Raw genomic sequence first — 14,379 nt, forward strand, 5'->3', positions numbered from 1 at the left:
ATTAAACAAGTCCATCTAATAACTACCCTTTTCATAAGTGCTCTTGGTAAAATTTACATCACATCACATAGCTGTTGTTTGCTGTTGTCGGCTTCACAAATGTTAGGATCCACGGAAAAGGTGAGTGTGACAGTTTTCTCCGCAACAGACACCGGGTTTTTATTAGTGTTGCAATAATAAGATTGGGCTCTAGGCGCCGCTGTTGACCAATCGGGGAACGGGAGGACAAAGCTATTGAGTACTTCTCCGGAATCTCTAGCACACAAAGCCGAAAAGGATGGATACTCACGCATCTCAACTCTGGAAGTAAAAACACCTCCGTTCGCTTTGGAATATGTTTTGGATGCGGGATACCTGGAACCTCGTAGACACAAAAGCTGACTCGGAAAAATAAATAAAAATTAAACCGGCGCAAGACCCTTACGGAATAACGCTCACACCCAGCCATGGCGAATCAGTCTCAGCGCCTGGACCGCCGCGCGCTGATCCCGCTGTGCATTTTCCTGGGGACCTTGCTGACCTTTGGGACAGGACAGATCCGATACTCGGTTCCAGAAGAAACAGATAAAGGCTTCTTCGTAGGCAACATCTCCAAAGACCTGGGGCTGGAGCCCTGGGAGGTCGCGGAACGCGGAGTCCGCATCATCTCCAGGGGACAATCGCAGCTTTTCTCTCTGAATCCGCGAGGCGGCAGCTTGGTCACTGCAGGTAGGATCGACCGTGAAGAGCTATGTGATACGATGCCCTCCTGCATGCTGAATTTGGAAATTCTCGTGGAGGAAACCCTGAAGATTTACGGAGTTGAGGTGGAAGTACTGGACATTAACGATAACGCTCCCAGCTTCCGGGAAGAGGAAGTAGAGATCAAAGTCAGCGAGCATACCAGTCCTGGGTCGCGATTTCCTCTTCCTAGCGCTAGGGATCCAGACGCAGGGATGAACTCCCTCCAGAGCTACCAGCTCAGCCCAAGCAGTTATTTCTCCTTGCAGGTGAGAGGCGGGACTGATGGGGACAAGAATCCAGAGCTAGTGCTGGAGGAAGGTCTGGACCGGGAGAAAGAGGCATCTCACCACCTCCTCCTCACAGCCTTAGATGGGGGAGATCCCGTCCGCAAGGGCACGGTTCCCATTCGCGTGGTGGTCCTCGACGTCAATGATCACATCCCAAAATTTACACAGCCTGTGTATAGAGTGAGTATTCCTGAAAACCTCAGCTCCGGGACGCGGGTGCTCGTGGTAAATGCCTCAGACCCAGATGAGGGGATCAACGGGGAAGTGATATACTCTTTCCGGAAAATGAAAAGCAAAGCTTCTGAAATATTTCAACTGAATTCTCAAACTGGGGAGGTTCTAGTTGGAAAGCCTCTGGATTTTGAAAAATACAGATTCTATGAGATGGAAATTCAAGGCCAGGATGGTGGAGGGCTGCTTAGCACCACTACGTTGTTGATCACGGTTGAAGATGTGAATGATAACGCTCCAGAGATAACTGTCACCTCTGCCAGTAACTCAGTGCCGGAAAATTCTCCTTCGGGCACAGTAATTGCTCTTCTAAACGTTCAAGATCAAGATTCTGGAGAAAATGGTCAGGTCTCTTGCTTCATTCCTAGTGGTCTTCCTTTTAAGTTAGAAAAGACGTATGGAAATTATTATAAATTGATAACAAATAGTGAACTGGACCGGGAGCAGGTGGAGAGCTACAATATTACATTGATCGCCAAAGATCAGGGCAGTCCACCGTTGTCTACAGAAACTCACCTACTGCTCAAAGTGGCAGATGCCAACGACAACCCTCCAGTTTTCTCTAGCTCCTCTTACTTGGCCTACATTCCTGAAAACAACCCCAGAGGCTCTTCTATCTTCTCGGTGACCGCCATTGATAGGGATAGCAGAGAAAATGCCCAGGTCACTTACTCTCTGGCTGAGTACACCATCCAGGGAACACCTCTGTCCTCTTACGTTTCTATCAATTCAGACACGGGTGTGCTGTATGCCCTGCAATCCTTCGACTATGAGCAATTCCAGACCTTACAACTGGGAGTGACCGCTAGTGATAATGGCGACCCACCATTAAGCAGCAATATTTCGCTGACCCTTTTCGTGCTGGACCAGAATGACAACACTCCAGAGATTTTATACCCCTCTCTCCCTACCGATGGTTCCACTGGTGTGGAATTAGCACCTCGCTCCGCAGAGCCGGGTTATTTAGTGACCAAGGTGGTGGCTGTGGACAGAGACTCCGGGCAGAACGCCTGGCTGTCCTATCGCCTGCTCAAAGCCAGCGAGCCAGGACTCTTCTCCGTGGGGCTGCACACGGGGGAGGTACGCACGGCCCGAGCCATGATGGACAAAGATGCTCTCAAACAGAGTCTCGTGGTAACTGTGCAAGACCACGGCCAGCCTCCTCTCTCCGCCACTGTCAAGCTCACAGTGGCGGTGGCTGACAGCATTCCAGAGGTTCTGGAGGACTTGGTTAGTCTGGAGTCTCCCGCCAACCCGGATGAGTCAGGCCTCACCCTCTACCTAGTGGTGGCCATCACTGCAGTCTCCTGCATCTTCCTCATCTTTGTCATGGTACTGCTGGCTCTCAAGCTTAGGCGCTGGCACTCATTACGTCTGCTCCAGGCTGCCAGCGGATTGGCTGGTGTGCCTCCTTCGCACTTTGTGGGCGTGGACGGGATGCGCGCTTTCCTCCAGACGTATTCCCACGAAGTTTCGCTCACTGCAGACTCAAGGAAGAGTCACCTCATCTTCCCGCAGCCCAACTATGCAGACACACTCATCAGCCAGGAGAGCTGTGGGAAAAGCGAGCCTCTCCTGATAACTGAAGACTCAACTACAGTTTTAGGCAAATGTGAACCGACAGATATTCAGGTGAGAGATAAATGTTTTTGTCTCCCAATTGTTCCTGTTTTGGCACAAGTCTTGAAGGGGCTTTTGTTGAGCTGGGTATGAAAATTAGGCTTGGGTGAGTGAAATTGGTCCATACATATTAGAACACTACCCGTTGGTTTGTGTAACTTACAACATCAACAGATTAACATTTCTTTTCAGAAGAGCTTTGTCAAAGTCAAGTTTTGGTACTTGCGTCTTTTCTTTCGATTTTGAAGAGCTATATCGATTATCTTTGCTTGCTTTGTAGTGAGTTACCTTCAATGTTGTTTGTCTATCGTGATTGGTGGCTACCAATGCAAACTAATCATGATTCAATTTGATGATGCACAAACGGAATTTAATTTCAACTTCACAGCGTCTCTATAGTCTACCACGATTTGCTTCTAATGTTTAAATTGAATTCAACTCTGTAGCACGCCCACTGCAGCTACACGCCCATTTATCTACACTCGGCTTGTAATGAGCTTTTCTTCGAAGCATGGATCAGTTCTGTTTTGCTTTTTGATGGCCGATGGAATATTTGGATCCTGTTGACTATTTCGATTTTGTATCATTGCTTTATCCTATCGAAACTTGGCAAGGTTTTAGTGGGAAGAGGCCATGCAGCACCATTTTTTTTCTTATGCTTTCTATCCATTACTACTGAGAACTCACTACATTGTTCTGAAGATTAACCAGACTGTTGAGTTGTTGTTGTTGCTTCCTTTTATTCTTTTACTGTAGTGCCCCGTAGAATGCTTTTATTTTTCCTGTTTTTTTCTTTTTCTTTTCTTGTTCTTTTTTTATTTTCCTTTCTTTCTTTCTTCCTTCCTTCCTTTCTTTCTTTCTTTCTTTCTTTCTTTCTTTCTTTCCTTCTCCCGTTCTTCCTTTCTTCTTTTTTTTGTTTTGTTTTGTTTTGTTTTGTTTTTTGAGACAGGGTTTCTCTGTGTAGCCCTGGCTGTCCTGGAACTCACTCTGTAGACCAGGCTGGCCTCGAAAAATCTGCCTGTCTCTGCCTCCCAAGTGCTGGAATTAAAGGCATGAGCCACCACTGCCCTGCTCAAATGCTTTTTGATGTAACAAATTCAAACTTGGAAATTATTTTTATCCCATGCTTCTCAATAAGTTTCAAATTCCAATGTGTGTATGTGATTTGCAAAAAGTTAGAGATTGGAGTGGATTTTTGCATTGTATAAGTGATTAATTTAAGGGCTTGGATACAGGCCAGTGATCATGTGCTTGGCATGTGCACGACCCTTGGTGCAATCCTTAGCGTCCTTGGGGGACAAAGACTGACTTTGCGTGTAGTCATCTGTTCCTTCTTCTTTCTCCTTCTCCTTCTTCTTCCTTCTTCTCCTCCTTCTTCTTCTTCTCCTTCTCCTTCTTCCTTCTTTTTCTTCCTTCCTCTTCTTCTCCTTCTCCTTCCTTCGCCTTTGCCACCTTCTTCTTCTTCTTCTTCTTCTTCTTCTTCTTCTTCTTCTTCTTCTTCTTCTTCTTCTTCTTCTCCTTCTCCTTCTCCTTCTCCTTCTCCTTCTCCTTCTCCTTCTCCTTCTCCTCCTTCTCCTTCTCCTTCTCCTTCTCCTTCTTCTTCTTCTTCTTCTTCTTCTTCTTCTTCTTCTTCTTCTTCTTCAGAAATATAGCAGCTTAGATACTTTTTTCTTTCCTTAAGTTAATTTTGCACTACATTTATTTAAGCGTAGTCAATTGTGGTAATCAGAAAGAAAAAGCTTGCTATTGAAGCCTCAATACATATCCAATAGTGTGCATGTCATCTGAAGCAAAGACAAACAAGGAAAAGAGACTTATGGAGATTTGACCACAGGAATCACCTTCATAATCAAACTCCACATCCTTGGGTCACATCTAGAGATTTGATTCAAATTACTTGCACATTAATATTTCCTTTCAAGTTAACGTTTCTCATTTAGGAGTTTGATCGTAACATAATTCATTATTGATTGGGTGATTGGGAACATTTCTTTCAGTTGTTAGGATAAGAACAGTTGCCTAAGTTTGTCCTGAAGCAAGAAAAAAGTATTTGAATGTTTTGTGTGGTGTTTATTCTTATGAAACTCCAAACTTTGAAGAAAAAGAACTTTAAGGCGCTACACTTGAACTAGAATTAGATTATTCAAAAGACTATGAGGCATTTGATTGGTAAGGAGAGGGTGGTCTGTATTTTTAAGCACAATCTAAACTAGTTGGAGGCTCTCAGACAAGCTCTTGAAGAAGAAAAAGAAAAGGTTGTCTCTGAAAGTTGATTTGCAAGTCATAGGCAATTCAGTTAGGATGCAACATATCGTTTAAATAAAAGGATGAAAAGAGGGGTTGAGGATTTAGCTCTATGGTAGAGTGCTTGCCTAGCAAGTGTAAAGCCCTGGGTTTGGTCCTCAGCTCTGGGAAAAAAAATTAGAAAAAAAAAAAAGATAAAAAGAAAATTCTCGGGCTCCCAATGGAGGAGCTAGAGAAAGTACCCAAGGAGCTAAAGGGATCTGCAACCCTATAGGTGGATCAATATTATGAACTAACCAGTACCCCGGAGCTCTTGACTCTAGCTGCATATGTATCAAAAGATGACCTAGTCGGCCATCACTGGAAAGAGAGGCCCATTGGACACACAAACTTTATATGCCCCAGAACAGGGGAATGCCAGGGCCAAAAAGGGGGAGTGGGCGGGTAGGGGAGTGGGGGTGGGTGGGTATGGGGGACTTTTGGTATAGCATTGGAAATGTAAATGAGCTAAATACCTAATAAAAACTGGAAAGAAAAAAAAAAGAAAAGAAAATTCTCTCCCATTTCATGTCAGGAGATTCTTACTTAACAGTGATTGAACATTTAACAATCCTTGTGATGTATCTATATTACAACTAAAAATAACTTCTGGCATTGACGATCTTTATTCCAAATGTTCCCTAAATAGTCACTCAAAAGTGCCTCTCCTCTGCTAACTATGCATGTGTCCGATGATGTCTGGTGTCATTTCGCCACTGTCAAGTTTTCCTATACCGCGTGGTGGGGCTATTTTCCCACGTGATCTTGAGAAAATACTTTCCTGATTCATCCAATGTGTGCGTTTCCTTAGAAAAGACGAGCTTTTTAATCTGTTGTCACTGGGTTAATAGTTATGTTACAGATCCCACCTCTGAGGAGCTTTGTTCGGTAGCAACACTGGAAAACAGTCAAATTCTAAACTCAGAAATTCCTTTGCTCCCCATATCTCAACATAGCTGTATTCTTAAACCCAATGAGTCTGCGAAGGGTTCTGATTGCAATTTTATAAATGGCCTCTGGGCGCCGCTGCTGTCCAATTCGCTGCAAGAGCTGACTCCATGCTCTACCGGTTGAAATTCTGTACATTCACTGGAGGCTTAAAGAGTAGGGGTACTTGAATTTTCTGCTTGGTAAATCAGATTAGAGACTGTGATATCCTCAAACGTGGAGCGTTTGGGTTTTCTTCCTGGTTGGAAGTAATTCGCGAAGCCTCCTCCCTTCACACTGGTGCGGGAGAAGGATGGAGCGCAGCAGCGTGAAGCTAGGGAGCAGGACCCCGTGGAGGCAAGTACTCTTTCCCTTCTTGCTGCCTTTGTTCTGCACGGGGCTCTCAGAGCAAGTCCGGTACTCTATTCCGGAAGAAATGGCCATGGGTTCAGTCGTGGGAAATCTCGCTGAGGACCTGGGGCTGCCTGTTCAGGACTTACTGACAAGAAACCTTAGAGTTATTGCAGAGAAACCGTATCTTTCTGTGAACCCAGAGAACGGGAACATAGTTGTGAGCGACAGAATAGACCGAGAGTTTCTCTGCTTCCAAAGCCCTCTGTGCGTCCTGCCCTTAGAGATTGTGGCAGAAAATCCCCTAAACGTTTTTCACGTCAGCGTGGTGATAGAAGATATAAATGATAACCCTCCCCGTTTCCTCCAAAATAGCATTGTTTTGCAAATCAATGAACTTGCGATTCCAGGCACTAGGTTTGGCCTGGAATCTGCCATAGATGCAGATGTAGGGCTGAACTCTCTCCAGAGTTACCAACTCAGTTTGAATGAGCACTTCTCTCTGGTGGTAAAGGACAACACTGAAGGAAAGGATGCCCCCGAATTAGTGTTGGAGAAGCCTCTGGACAGGGAAAAACAGAGCTCCCAGCTCTTGGTCCTAACCGCAGTAGATGGGGGAGAACCAGTCCTAACGGGCACCGCTCAGATTCAGATCGAGGTCACTGATGCCAATGATAACCCCCCAGTGTTCAGCCAAAGTACGTACAAAGTCAGTCTTAGAGAGGACATGGCCGCAGGCACGTCTGTGCTAACAGTGATAGCCACTGACCAGGATGAGGGTGTCAACGCAGAAGTCACCTACTCCTTCAAATCACTAGGAGAAGATATTAGAGATAAGTTTATCCTAGATCATCAAAGTGGAGAAATTAAATCCAAAGGCCCTATTGACTTTGAAACCAAGAGGACTTACACCATGAACATAGAGGCCAAGGACGGTGGAGGCATGGCCTCAGAATGTAAAGTTGTAGTGGAAATTCTCGATGAGAACGACAATGCCCCAGAAGTGGTTTTTACTTCCGTGTCCAATTCTATAACCGAAGATGCAGAACCGGGGACAGTGGTGGCTCTGTTCAAAACGTATGATAAAGATTCAGAAGAAAATGGAAGAGTGAGTTGCTTCGTAAAAGAAACGGTTCCTTTTAGGATTGAATCTTCTGCCAGCAATTACTATAAGCTTGTAACAGATGGGATCCTGGACCGGGAGCAGACTCCAGAGTACAACGTCACCATCATCGCCACTGATAAAGGCAAGCCCCCTCTCTCTTCCAGCACAAGCGTTACCCTGCATGTTGGGGATATCAATGACAATGCTCCAGTTTTCCACCAGACCTCCTATTTGATCCAAGTGGCTGAGAACAACCCTCCTGGAGCTTCCATTGCTCAGGTCAGCGCCTTCGACCCGGATTTGGGATCCAATGGTTTCATCTCCTACTCCATCATAGCCAGCGACCTAGAGCCTAAATCACTGTGGTCCTACGTGTCGGTGAACCAGGATAGTGGCGTGGTGTTCGCGCAGCGCGCCTTCGACCACGAACAGCTGCGCTCCTTCCAGCTGACACTGCAGGCGCGCGACCAGGGAAAGCCCTCGCTCAGCGCCAACGTGAGCATGCGGGTGCTGGTGGGTGACCGCAACGACAACGCGCCACGCGTGCTGTATCCCACACTCGAGCCCGACGGCTCTGCGCTCTTCGACATGGTGCCGCGTGCTGCCGAGCCCGGATACCTGGTCACCAAAGTGGTGGCGGTGGATGCAGACTCTGGACACAATGCCTGGCTATCTTACCACGTGCTGCAGGCCAGCGATCCCGGGCTCTTCAGCCTGGGACTGCGCACAGGCGAGGTGCGCACAGCGCGTGCCCTGGGAGACAGGGACTCAGCGCGGCAGCGCCTTCTGGTCGCTGTGCGTGATGGTGGACAACCACCGCTCTCGGCTACAGCCACGCTGCACCTCATCTTCGCTGACAGCCTGCAGGAGGTCCTGCCAGACCTCAGAGATGAACCTTTGCTGTCTGACTCCCAAAGTGAGCTTCAGTTTTACCTGGTGGTGGCCTTGGCCTTGGTCTCAGTGCTCTTTCTTTTCGTTGTGATCCTGGCCATTGTCCTTCGCCTTCGACAGTCCCATGGTCCTGCTGTCTCAGACTATTTTCAGTCGGGCCTCTGCTGTAAGACGAGACCAGAGGTTTCTCTCAACTAAGGCGAGGGGACTCTTCCTTATTCCTACAATCTCTATGTTGCCTCCAATTGTCAAAAGACAATTTCTCAATTTCTTACCTTGACTCCAGAAATGGTCCCTCCGCGAGACCTTTGTACGGAAGCTTCTGTAGCAGTGAGTGTCGCTGAGGAGAATAACAAGATAGTCTCGGATTCTATTGCTTCTAATCACGTGAGTTTCAATTAGCCTTTCATTCGCAAGTTGTTTCGTTTTCAAAATCTTTTGGAAATATTTTATATTTGTCTGTCTTTTGGTTGGTTTACTTATTTTTTATAATACATTTAGAGGCAGGGTTTCTCAACATAGCACTAGTTGTCCTGGAACTTAGACCGGGTTGACCATAAACTCTTAGAGATCCTCCTGCCTCTGCCTCTACCACGATCTATATTCTTTACAAAGAATATCTTAGAGCACATTATATACCAACAGTCTCAGTTCTTTCCTATCTTTGCTCTATATGCCAGTAACTACTGCGCCATTAGGCTTCAAGGACTTTGAAATATTTTATCTATGTACACCCAAGCGCAGAGCTTAGAAGTATTATGATGCACTGCCACTCAAGCAATTTAAATCTCTCTCTCTCTCTCTCTCTCTCTCTCTGTGTGTGTGTGTGTGTGTGTGTGTGTGTGTGCATGCGTGCACCATGTGGCAGTCAGAGGACAACCTTTGGGAATCGGGTCTGTGTTTCTACCATGTGGGTCCCAGAAATGGACCTCAGATTCACTTATGCTTGGCAGCAAGCACCTTTGCTGGCTGAGTCATCTCTCAGTGGTCCTACTCAAATACTTTAGTTGAGCTATACTTTTGTCTTTCTGTGGTAGTTTCTTGGGAGATCAATATCTTGATCTTTAAACTGAGAAATGATATATACAAAAAGTTTTCAAACTATATGATAATAATTTGGTAGTGATATTCAGATATAGCAGGGGTTCTTTTAATTTCACTTTTATGTCTTACAAGCAAGTTTTCTTCAAATCTTATTTTATGGCTATCAGAGACTGAAGGGTAGCTCAATTAGAGTTTATACTTAAGCATGGCTGATAGCTAGAGTCCACTGTCCAGCAGTCGTCACTAAAAAGTGCTTGCTTTTAAAGACAGTTTCTAGTCACATTAAATATGTACAGGCAGTCGTCTCCTAGAATCTTTTCTACATTTTGATGTGCTTCTAAATATATGGCCAGTAGTTCTGTTTTCAAAATTACCCAGGAGAAGGAAAGTTTACAGTATTCCTCAGATTACTAATTTTCTTTTACTAAGTCTTTCTCAACACCAAATGTCCTTTTTGCAATACAATACATCTGTATAACTGTATAGTAGAATCTCCAGTTCAAGTTAATGCAGGTTGGAATCTTTCCACTTACTCTAAAGGTGTCCATAATCTTCATTGATTGATTAGAGTCACATATGAATCTAATAATATGCATTATAACAGTTCTCATGTTTGTTTTCCATATGATTGTGAATTTTTGTTTTTTCAGTAATAAATTCCAACTTGTTACAATAGTTCTTCCCTTTAGAAATTTTCAAGAAATCTATTGAAATTTTTGTCTTACTGGAAAATATAGGAAAACAAACAGCTACTGAAAATAATTCAAGGAAGTGAATTTGTGGGGGGGGGGGGGTTACGGACTGCTCACTGAACTGCCCAGTACTGTTGAGTTTTCTGTTTCCATCTCCATTTGAAGAACAGTAGGTGGAGCTATTTAAGGTTCACAGACCAAAAATCCTCTCCCGGAGTTCACGACTGTGCAGTAATTGGTTCGGACTCTGAGCGCCGCTGTTCACCACGGGGAAGGAAAAGCAGGGAAGCCCTGCTTGCTTTGCATGCGCCTAAAACACAATGCGGACAGATTGAGACAAAACCCCTCTAGGAGCAAACTGGCCTGGAGGAACTCGTCCCACCTCCTAACTGTCTTGCTCCAAGGCTTCAAAAGCAGATTCTGGTTCAGGTGATCACAGGCAGAATTGGAAATAATCCTCAGTTGGTGATGATCCCCATGCAACGGCGGGAGGACTGCAAAGGGCTGGTCTTCCTGGGAGTCCTCCTCGGGATGCTGTGGAAAGCTGGATCCACCCAGATACGCTATTCGGTTCCCGAGGAGCTGGAGAAAGGATCTAGGGTGGGCAACATCTCCAAGGATCTGGGGCTGGAGCCCCGCGAGCTGGAGAAGCGAGGGGTCCGCATCGTCTCCAGAGGTAGGGCTCAACTTTTCGCTCTAAACCCTCGAAGCGGCAGCCTGGTCACCGCGGGCAGGATAGACCGGGAGGAGCTGTGTATGGGGTCCATCAAGTGTCAGTTAAATCTAGAGATTCTGATGGAAGATATAGGGAAAATATACGGAGTAGAAATAGAAGTGAGGGACATTAACGACAACGCTCCCTACTTCCGTGAAAGTGAATTAGAAATAAAAATGAGCGAAAACGCCGCCGCTGGGATGCGGTTCCCTCTTCCCCACGCTTGGGATCCAGATATCGGGAAGAACTCGCTTCAGAGCTACCAGCTCAGCCCGAATGCTCACTTCTCACTGGAGGTGCAGAACGGAGCTGATGGTAACAAGTACCCAGAATTGGTGCTGGAGAGCTCGCTGGATCGGGAGGAAAAGGCCGCTCATCTCCTAGTCCTCACCGCTTCCGACGCGGGAGACCCGGTTCGCACTGGCACAGCGCGCATCCGCGTGATGGTTGTGGATGCGAACGACAACGCACCTGCGTTTGCTCGGTCCGAGTACCGCGTGAGCGTGCGGGAGAACGTGGCTGTGGGCACTCAGCTGCTGCTGGTCAACGCCACCGACCCAGACGAAGGCGCCAATGCGGAAGTGATCTATTCCTTCCGGTACGTGGACGACAAGGCAGCGAAAGTTTTCAAGCTGGACAGTAACTTGGGGACAATATCAACAATAGGGGAGCTGAATCATGAAGAATCGGGGTTCTACGAGATGGAGGTGCAAGCTACAGATAACGCGGGATATTCTGCACGGGCCAAGGTCCTGGTCACAGTTCTGGACGTGAACGACAATGCCCCTGAAGTAGCCATCACGTCCCTCACCAACTCTGTCCCAGAAAACTCTCCCCAAGGGACATTAATAGCACTTTTAAACGTAAATGATCAAGATTCTGGGGAAAATGGACAGGTAATCTGTTCCATCCAAGAGAATCTGCCCTTTAAGTTAGAAAAGTCTTACGGAAACTATTATAGATTAGTCACAGATGCAGTCCTGGACCGAGAAGAGGTTCCTAGTTACAACATCACAATGACCGCCACTGACAGGGGAAGTCCGCCCCTGACAACAGAAACTCACCTCGCACTGGACATAGCAGACACGAACGATAACTCGCCCGTTTTCCTTCAGGCCTCATACTGGGCCTACATCCCAGAGAATAACCCTAGAGGGGCCTCTATCGCATCCGTGACCGCCCACGACCCCGACAGTGACAAAAATGCCCAAGTCACTTACTCCCTAGCTGAGGACACCCACCAGGGCGTGCCCCTTTCCTCTTACGTTTCCATCAACTCGGACACTGGTGTCCTGTACGCACTGCATTCCTTTGACTACGAGCAGTTCCCAGACCTACAACTGCAAGTGATAGCGCGTGACAGCGGGGACCCGCCACTCAGCAGCAACGTGTCACTGAGCTTGTTCGTGCTGGATCAGAATGACAACGTCCCCGAAATCTTGTACCCCACTCTCCCTACCGACGGTTCTACTGGAGTGGAGCTAGCACCCCGCTCAGCAGAGCCTGGCTATCTGGTGACAAAGGTGGTGGCAGTGGACAGAGACTCAGGACAGAACGCCTGGCTGTCCTACCGTCTGCTAAAGGCCAGCGAGCCAGGGCTCTTCTCCGTGGGGCTGCACACGGGCGAGATAAGCACGGCTCGGGCCCTGATGGACAGAGATGCTCTCAAACAGAACCTCGTAGTGTCTGTGCAGGACCACGGCCAGCCTCCTCTCTCTGCCACTGTCACGCTCACTGTGGCGATCGCCGACAGCATCCCCGACGTCCTGGCAGATCTAGACAATCTAGAATCTCCTTCCACCTCCGAAACTTCAGGGCTCACTCTCTATCTGGTGGTGGCCGTGGCGGCGGTCTCCACCGTCTTCCTGGTCTTTGTTCTGGTGCTGCTGGCGCTCAGGCTGCGGCGCTGGCACTCACTGCGCCTGCTCCGGGCTGGGGGACCCGGATTGGCTGACGTTGCAGCCTCTCACTTTGTGGGCGTAGACGGAGTGCAAGCTTTCTTGCAGACTTATTCGCACGAGGTCTCGCTCACTGCGGGCTCCCGAAAGAGTCACTTGATTTTCCCGCAGCCCAACTATGCAGACACGCTCATCAGCCAGGAGAGCTGCGAGAAAACCGAGCCTCTTTTACCATCGGGTGATTCGGTTTTTTCTAAAGACAATCATGCATTAAATCAGGTGAGTCTATTCTGAGCTTGGAGCAAATTATCATCCTAGCATGGATGATTCACGGGTATTTGGAAATGATAAAGCAGTTGTGAACACATCTGTATATACACGGCAGACACAAACAACAACTTAGTCACCTTGTTTGGTTTTAAAGATACATACTCCTGTTGTTATATGCAACTATTACATACTGTAGAAACAATTTCTACTTTACGTTACTCTGTACCCTATAATTCGGTAGCTTAGTTCGTCAAGGATAATGCTTGTTTAACTTTTAATTCTTTTGGGCCATGAAGCATCTTCGTGTCGGTTATGATTACCTCGTGCCATTTTATCTGTTAAGAATACTGGAGTTGTGAGTGTAACTTGGAGCTCAGGGGTAGAGAGCGCTTGCCTAGCAAGTATGGAAAGGAGATCCTGGATTCAACCCCCCCAGTGGAGCCTTAGGGAACCCAAATTCTGCTAGAGTGAAGAAACAGATTTTAATGGAAAGTGCAGTTGCTGTTGGTTTTCCATGCCCTTTCTGGGCGTTGAACCAAGATCTGTGCACACTGAGCTACATCCCCAGACCCAATAGAGTGTGGTATAACTACAGGATGAGGGACCTTGCTACTCTCTATCACTTTCTGCCTTTTCCTTTGAGGTGAGGTTTTTCCCTGACCCCAGGAAGTCAGCAAGCCTCAGAAGTGCTCCTGCCCCTGATCTGTGTGTGTGTGTGTGTGTGTGTGTGTGTGTGTGTGTGTGTGTGTGTGTGTGTTGGGGGGTTGTTACGGTTCCTTGTGGGACCCCCTGACCAGTTTCAAGGCAGCTGAGATCCAAGCTTCCAGGGCTTATGATTCCCAGCAGGTGGTATGAACTCCTATGCATCTCTTCAGCTCCATGCTTAGACTTTCTTAGTGTAAGAAATGTTGTCATGTTTTAAAACTGTTTGACTTCTAAGTATGATAAATTTTATTTCTTACACACTTGAAATTTTTCCCAGATCTACAATCTGTGTTGCAATGAGGAAGGACTATAATAGAATTTTATCAGCTACACATTTCAGTAGCACAATACATATATAGGAATAAAGCCAAACATTTCTTCTACCCATTTTAACCTGCACCAATGATATATAAAATATCCAGAATCTATCATTGTAGCACAAGAATGAGTAACTTTTGCCATTTACATAGGAAAGAATTCCTTGAGGAAATATCTTTAAAATTCAAATGTTTTGAAAATGTATTTTGTTTTGAAGAAACTTTTCAGTAGTGTATTTTCCCTTCACAACAATTTTCTTTTTACAAACTTTTTTTTTTCTGGAAAGTACAGGTCCTAATTATTTGTTTAGAACTTGCTT

The 14,379-nt window shown here is 46.5% G+C and overlaps 21 protein-coding genes and 1 pseudogene across 22 annotated transcripts in view; all 22 read left to right on the top strand.

Moving 5' to 3' along the window:
* Window positions 1-14,379, top strand: part of Gm37013 (predicted gene, 37013) — an 889,226-nt gene that overhangs the window by 802,847 nt on the left and 72,000 nt on the right. The window lies entirely within an intron of this gene.
* The window catches only part of Gm38666 (predicted gene, 38666), an 874,243-nt gene that overhangs the window by 787,864 nt on the left and 72,000 nt on the right, over window positions 1-14,379 (top strand). The window lies entirely within an intron of this gene.
* Gm38667 (predicted gene, 38667) overlaps window positions 1-14,379 on the top strand; it is an 868,072-nt gene that overhangs the window by 781,693 nt on the left and 72,000 nt on the right. The gene's annotated exons all lie outside the window — the stretch shown is intronic.
* Pcdhga1 (protocadherin gamma subfamily A, 1) overlaps window positions 1-14,379 on the top strand; it is a 180,096-nt gene that overhangs the window by 93,720 nt on the left and 71,997 nt on the right. The gene's annotated exons all lie outside the window — the stretch shown is intronic.
* Window positions 1-14,379, top strand: part of Pcdhga2 (protocadherin gamma subfamily A, 2) — a 172,944-nt gene that overhangs the window by 86,568 nt on the left and 71,997 nt on the right. The gene's annotated exons all lie outside the window — the stretch shown is intronic.
* Pcdhga3 (protocadherin gamma subfamily A, 3) overlaps window positions 1-14,379 on the top strand; it is a 167,539-nt gene that overhangs the window by 81,160 nt on the left and 72,000 nt on the right. The gene's annotated exons all lie outside the window — the stretch shown is intronic.
* Pcdhgb1 (protocadherin gamma subfamily B, 1) overlaps window positions 1-14,379 on the top strand; it is a 161,599-nt gene that overhangs the window by 75,223 nt on the left and 71,997 nt on the right. The window lies entirely within an intron of this gene.
* The window catches only part of Pcdhga4 (protocadherin gamma subfamily A, 4), a 156,634-nt gene that overhangs the window by 70,258 nt on the left and 71,997 nt on the right, over window positions 1-14,379 (top strand). The gene's annotated exons all lie outside the window — the stretch shown is intronic.
* The window catches only part of Pcdhgb2 (protocadherin gamma subfamily B, 2), a 152,014-nt gene that overhangs the window by 65,636 nt on the left and 71,999 nt on the right, over window positions 1-14,379 (top strand). The window lies entirely within an intron of this gene.
* Pcdhga5 (protocadherin gamma subfamily A, 5) overlaps window positions 1-14,379 on the top strand; it is a 147,496-nt gene that overhangs the window by 61,120 nt on the left and 71,997 nt on the right. The gene's annotated exons all lie outside the window — the stretch shown is intronic.
* Window positions 1-14,379, top strand: part of Pcdhga6 (protocadherin gamma subfamily A, 6) — a 134,770-nt gene that overhangs the window by 48,394 nt on the left and 71,997 nt on the right. The gene's annotated exons all lie outside the window — the stretch shown is intronic.
* The window catches only part of Pcdhga7 (protocadherin gamma subfamily A, 7), a 127,040-nt gene that overhangs the window by 40,661 nt on the left and 72,000 nt on the right, over window positions 1-14,379 (top strand). The gene's annotated exons all lie outside the window — the stretch shown is intronic.
* Window positions 1-14,379, top strand: part of Pcdhgb4 (protocadherin gamma subfamily B, 4) — a 121,495-nt gene that overhangs the window by 35,119 nt on the left and 71,997 nt on the right. The window lies entirely within an intron of this gene.
* Window positions 1-14,379, top strand: part of Pcdhga8 (protocadherin gamma subfamily A, 8) — a 116,168-nt gene that overhangs the window by 29,789 nt on the left and 72,000 nt on the right. The gene's annotated exons all lie outside the window — the stretch shown is intronic.
* Pcdhgb5 (protocadherin gamma subfamily B, 5) overlaps window positions 1-14,379 on the top strand; it is a 110,900-nt gene that overhangs the window by 24,524 nt on the left and 71,997 nt on the right. The gene's annotated exons all lie outside the window — the stretch shown is intronic.
* Window positions 1-14,379, top strand: part of Pcdhga9 (protocadherin gamma subfamily A, 9) — a 104,928-nt gene that overhangs the window by 18,559 nt on the left and 71,990 nt on the right. The window lies entirely within an intron of this gene.
* Window positions 1-14,379, top strand: part of Pcdhgb6 (protocadherin gamma subfamily B, 6) — a 99,780-nt gene that overhangs the window by 13,401 nt on the left and 72,000 nt on the right. The gene's annotated exons all lie outside the window — the stretch shown is intronic.
* Pcdhga10 (protocadherin gamma subfamily A, 10) overlaps window positions 1-14,379 on the top strand; it is a 94,855-nt gene that overhangs the window by 8,479 nt on the left and 71,997 nt on the right. The gene's annotated exons all lie outside the window — the stretch shown is intronic.
* Window positions 1-14,379, top strand: part of Pcdhgb7 (protocadherin gamma subfamily B, 7) — a 90,252-nt gene that overhangs the window by 3,876 nt on the left and 71,997 nt on the right. The window lies entirely within an intron of this gene.
* Pcdhga11 (protocadherin gamma subfamily A, 11) overlaps window positions 279-14,379 on the top strand; it is an 86,101-nt gene continuing 72,000 nt past the window's right edge. Inside the window, exon 1 of the mRNA NM_033594.2 lies at window positions 279-2,873. Within this exon, the coding sequence (NP_291072.1) occupies window positions 447-2,873 (2,427 nt within the window). The 5' untranslated portion in view covers window positions 279-446. The remainder of the gene's footprint in view (window positions 2,874-14,379) is intronic.
* The window catches only part of Pcdhgb8 (protocadherin gamma subfamily B, 8), a 78,689-nt pseudogene continuing 70,616 nt past the window's right edge, over window positions 6,307-14,379 (top strand). Inside the window, exon 1 of the transcript NR_160734.1 lies at window positions 6,307-8,805. The product of NR_160734.1 is annotated as a protocadherin gamma subfamily B, 8, transcript variant 1, non-coding (transcript). The remainder of the gene's footprint in view (window positions 8,806-14,379) is intronic.
* Window positions 10,086-14,379, top strand: part of Pcdhga12 (protocadherin gamma subfamily A, 12) — a 76,294-nt gene continuing 72,000 nt past the window's right edge. The window contains exon 1 of the mRNA NM_033595.4: window positions 10,086-13,046. Coding sequence (NP_291073.1) covers window positions 10,623-13,046 — 2,424 coding nt within the window. The 5' untranslated portion in view covers window positions 10,086-10,622. The remainder of the gene's footprint in view (window positions 13,047-14,379) is intronic.

This window comes from Mus musculus, chromosome 18 (genome assembly GCF_000001635.26).
Source record: "Mus musculus strain C57BL/6J chromosome 18, GRCm38.p6 C57BL/6J".
Lineage (NCBI taxonomy): Eukaryota > Metazoa > Chordata > Mammalia > Rodentia > Muridae > Mus > Mus musculus.